Below are 598 nucleotides of genomic sequence, written 5' to 3'. Positions count from 1 at the left end.
TCTCGGCCATAGTGTATATGTTTTTAGTTTGAAGGGTTAGAAGAGTTTCAGTAGGTAGTAGGTGGTGATGGCGTACCGATATAGAGCACTCGGTCTGTAACCATGTACTTGGCGTGATTGACTCGTGCGAAGGGAATCTTCATCTGCTCGGCTGTCGAAGGCACTGTGAAGATTTTCTGCGCAGAAACAAAAACAACAACACGGGGAGTTTAGGATATATATCCCCATATCTGTTAGGGGCTGTATGTCTCAGGAGTTCTCCCCAACGCACCACGTCAACGTCACACTGCAGCTGAGGTCTGCTGAGCACCAGCAGGGACTGCAGGAAGGGGAACATGGCGGCGGGGGAGTGCTTCCAGCAGCTGACCAGGAGTCGAACCTGCACTCGTCTGGTGCAGGCGGCGGCACGCAGCGCCGAGTCGATGGCGGGCCAGAACCTGACAGAGGGAGAGCACACGCACACGTTACAACCCTTCAGCACGGGAGACAATATCAGAAGGTCTGTGGTGCTAGTGTGTACGCTACTTAAAAAGGATGGCACAACCGAATACATTTTAAGCTAGGGCTGGGCAATATATTGATATTATATCAATATCGT

The 598-nt window shown here is 51.3% G+C and overlaps 1 protein-coding gene across 7 annotated transcripts in view; it reads right to left on the bottom strand.

Annotated features, from left to right (window-relative positions):
• The window catches only part of pld7 (phospholipase D family, member 7), a 23,920-nt gene that overhangs the window by 6,889 nt on the left and 16,433 nt on the right, over nucleotides 1–598 (bottom strand). For all 7 annotated transcript variants that reach the window (XM_032510853.1, XM_032510857.1, XM_032510852.1 and 4 more), the window contains 2 exons: nucleotides 272–437; nucleotides 77–176 (listed from right to left, as the gene is read on the bottom strand). In XM_032510853.1, coding sequence (XP_032366744.1) covers nucleotides 77–176; nucleotides 272–437 — 266 coding nt within the window. The remainder of the gene's footprint in view (nucleotides 1–76; nucleotides 177–271; nucleotides 438–598) is intronic.

Source organism: Etheostoma spectabile, unplaced genomic scaffold (assembly GCF_008692095.1).
Source record: "Etheostoma spectabile isolate EspeVRDwgs_2016 unplaced genomic scaffold, UIUC_Espe_1.0 scaffold273, whole genome shotgun sequence".
Classification (NCBI taxonomy): Eukaryota; Metazoa; Chordata; class Actinopteri; order Perciformes; family Percidae; genus Etheostoma; species Etheostoma spectabile.
Note: the sequence above shows the minus strand (reverse complement) of the source record. Positions and strands in the feature narration are given on the sequence as shown.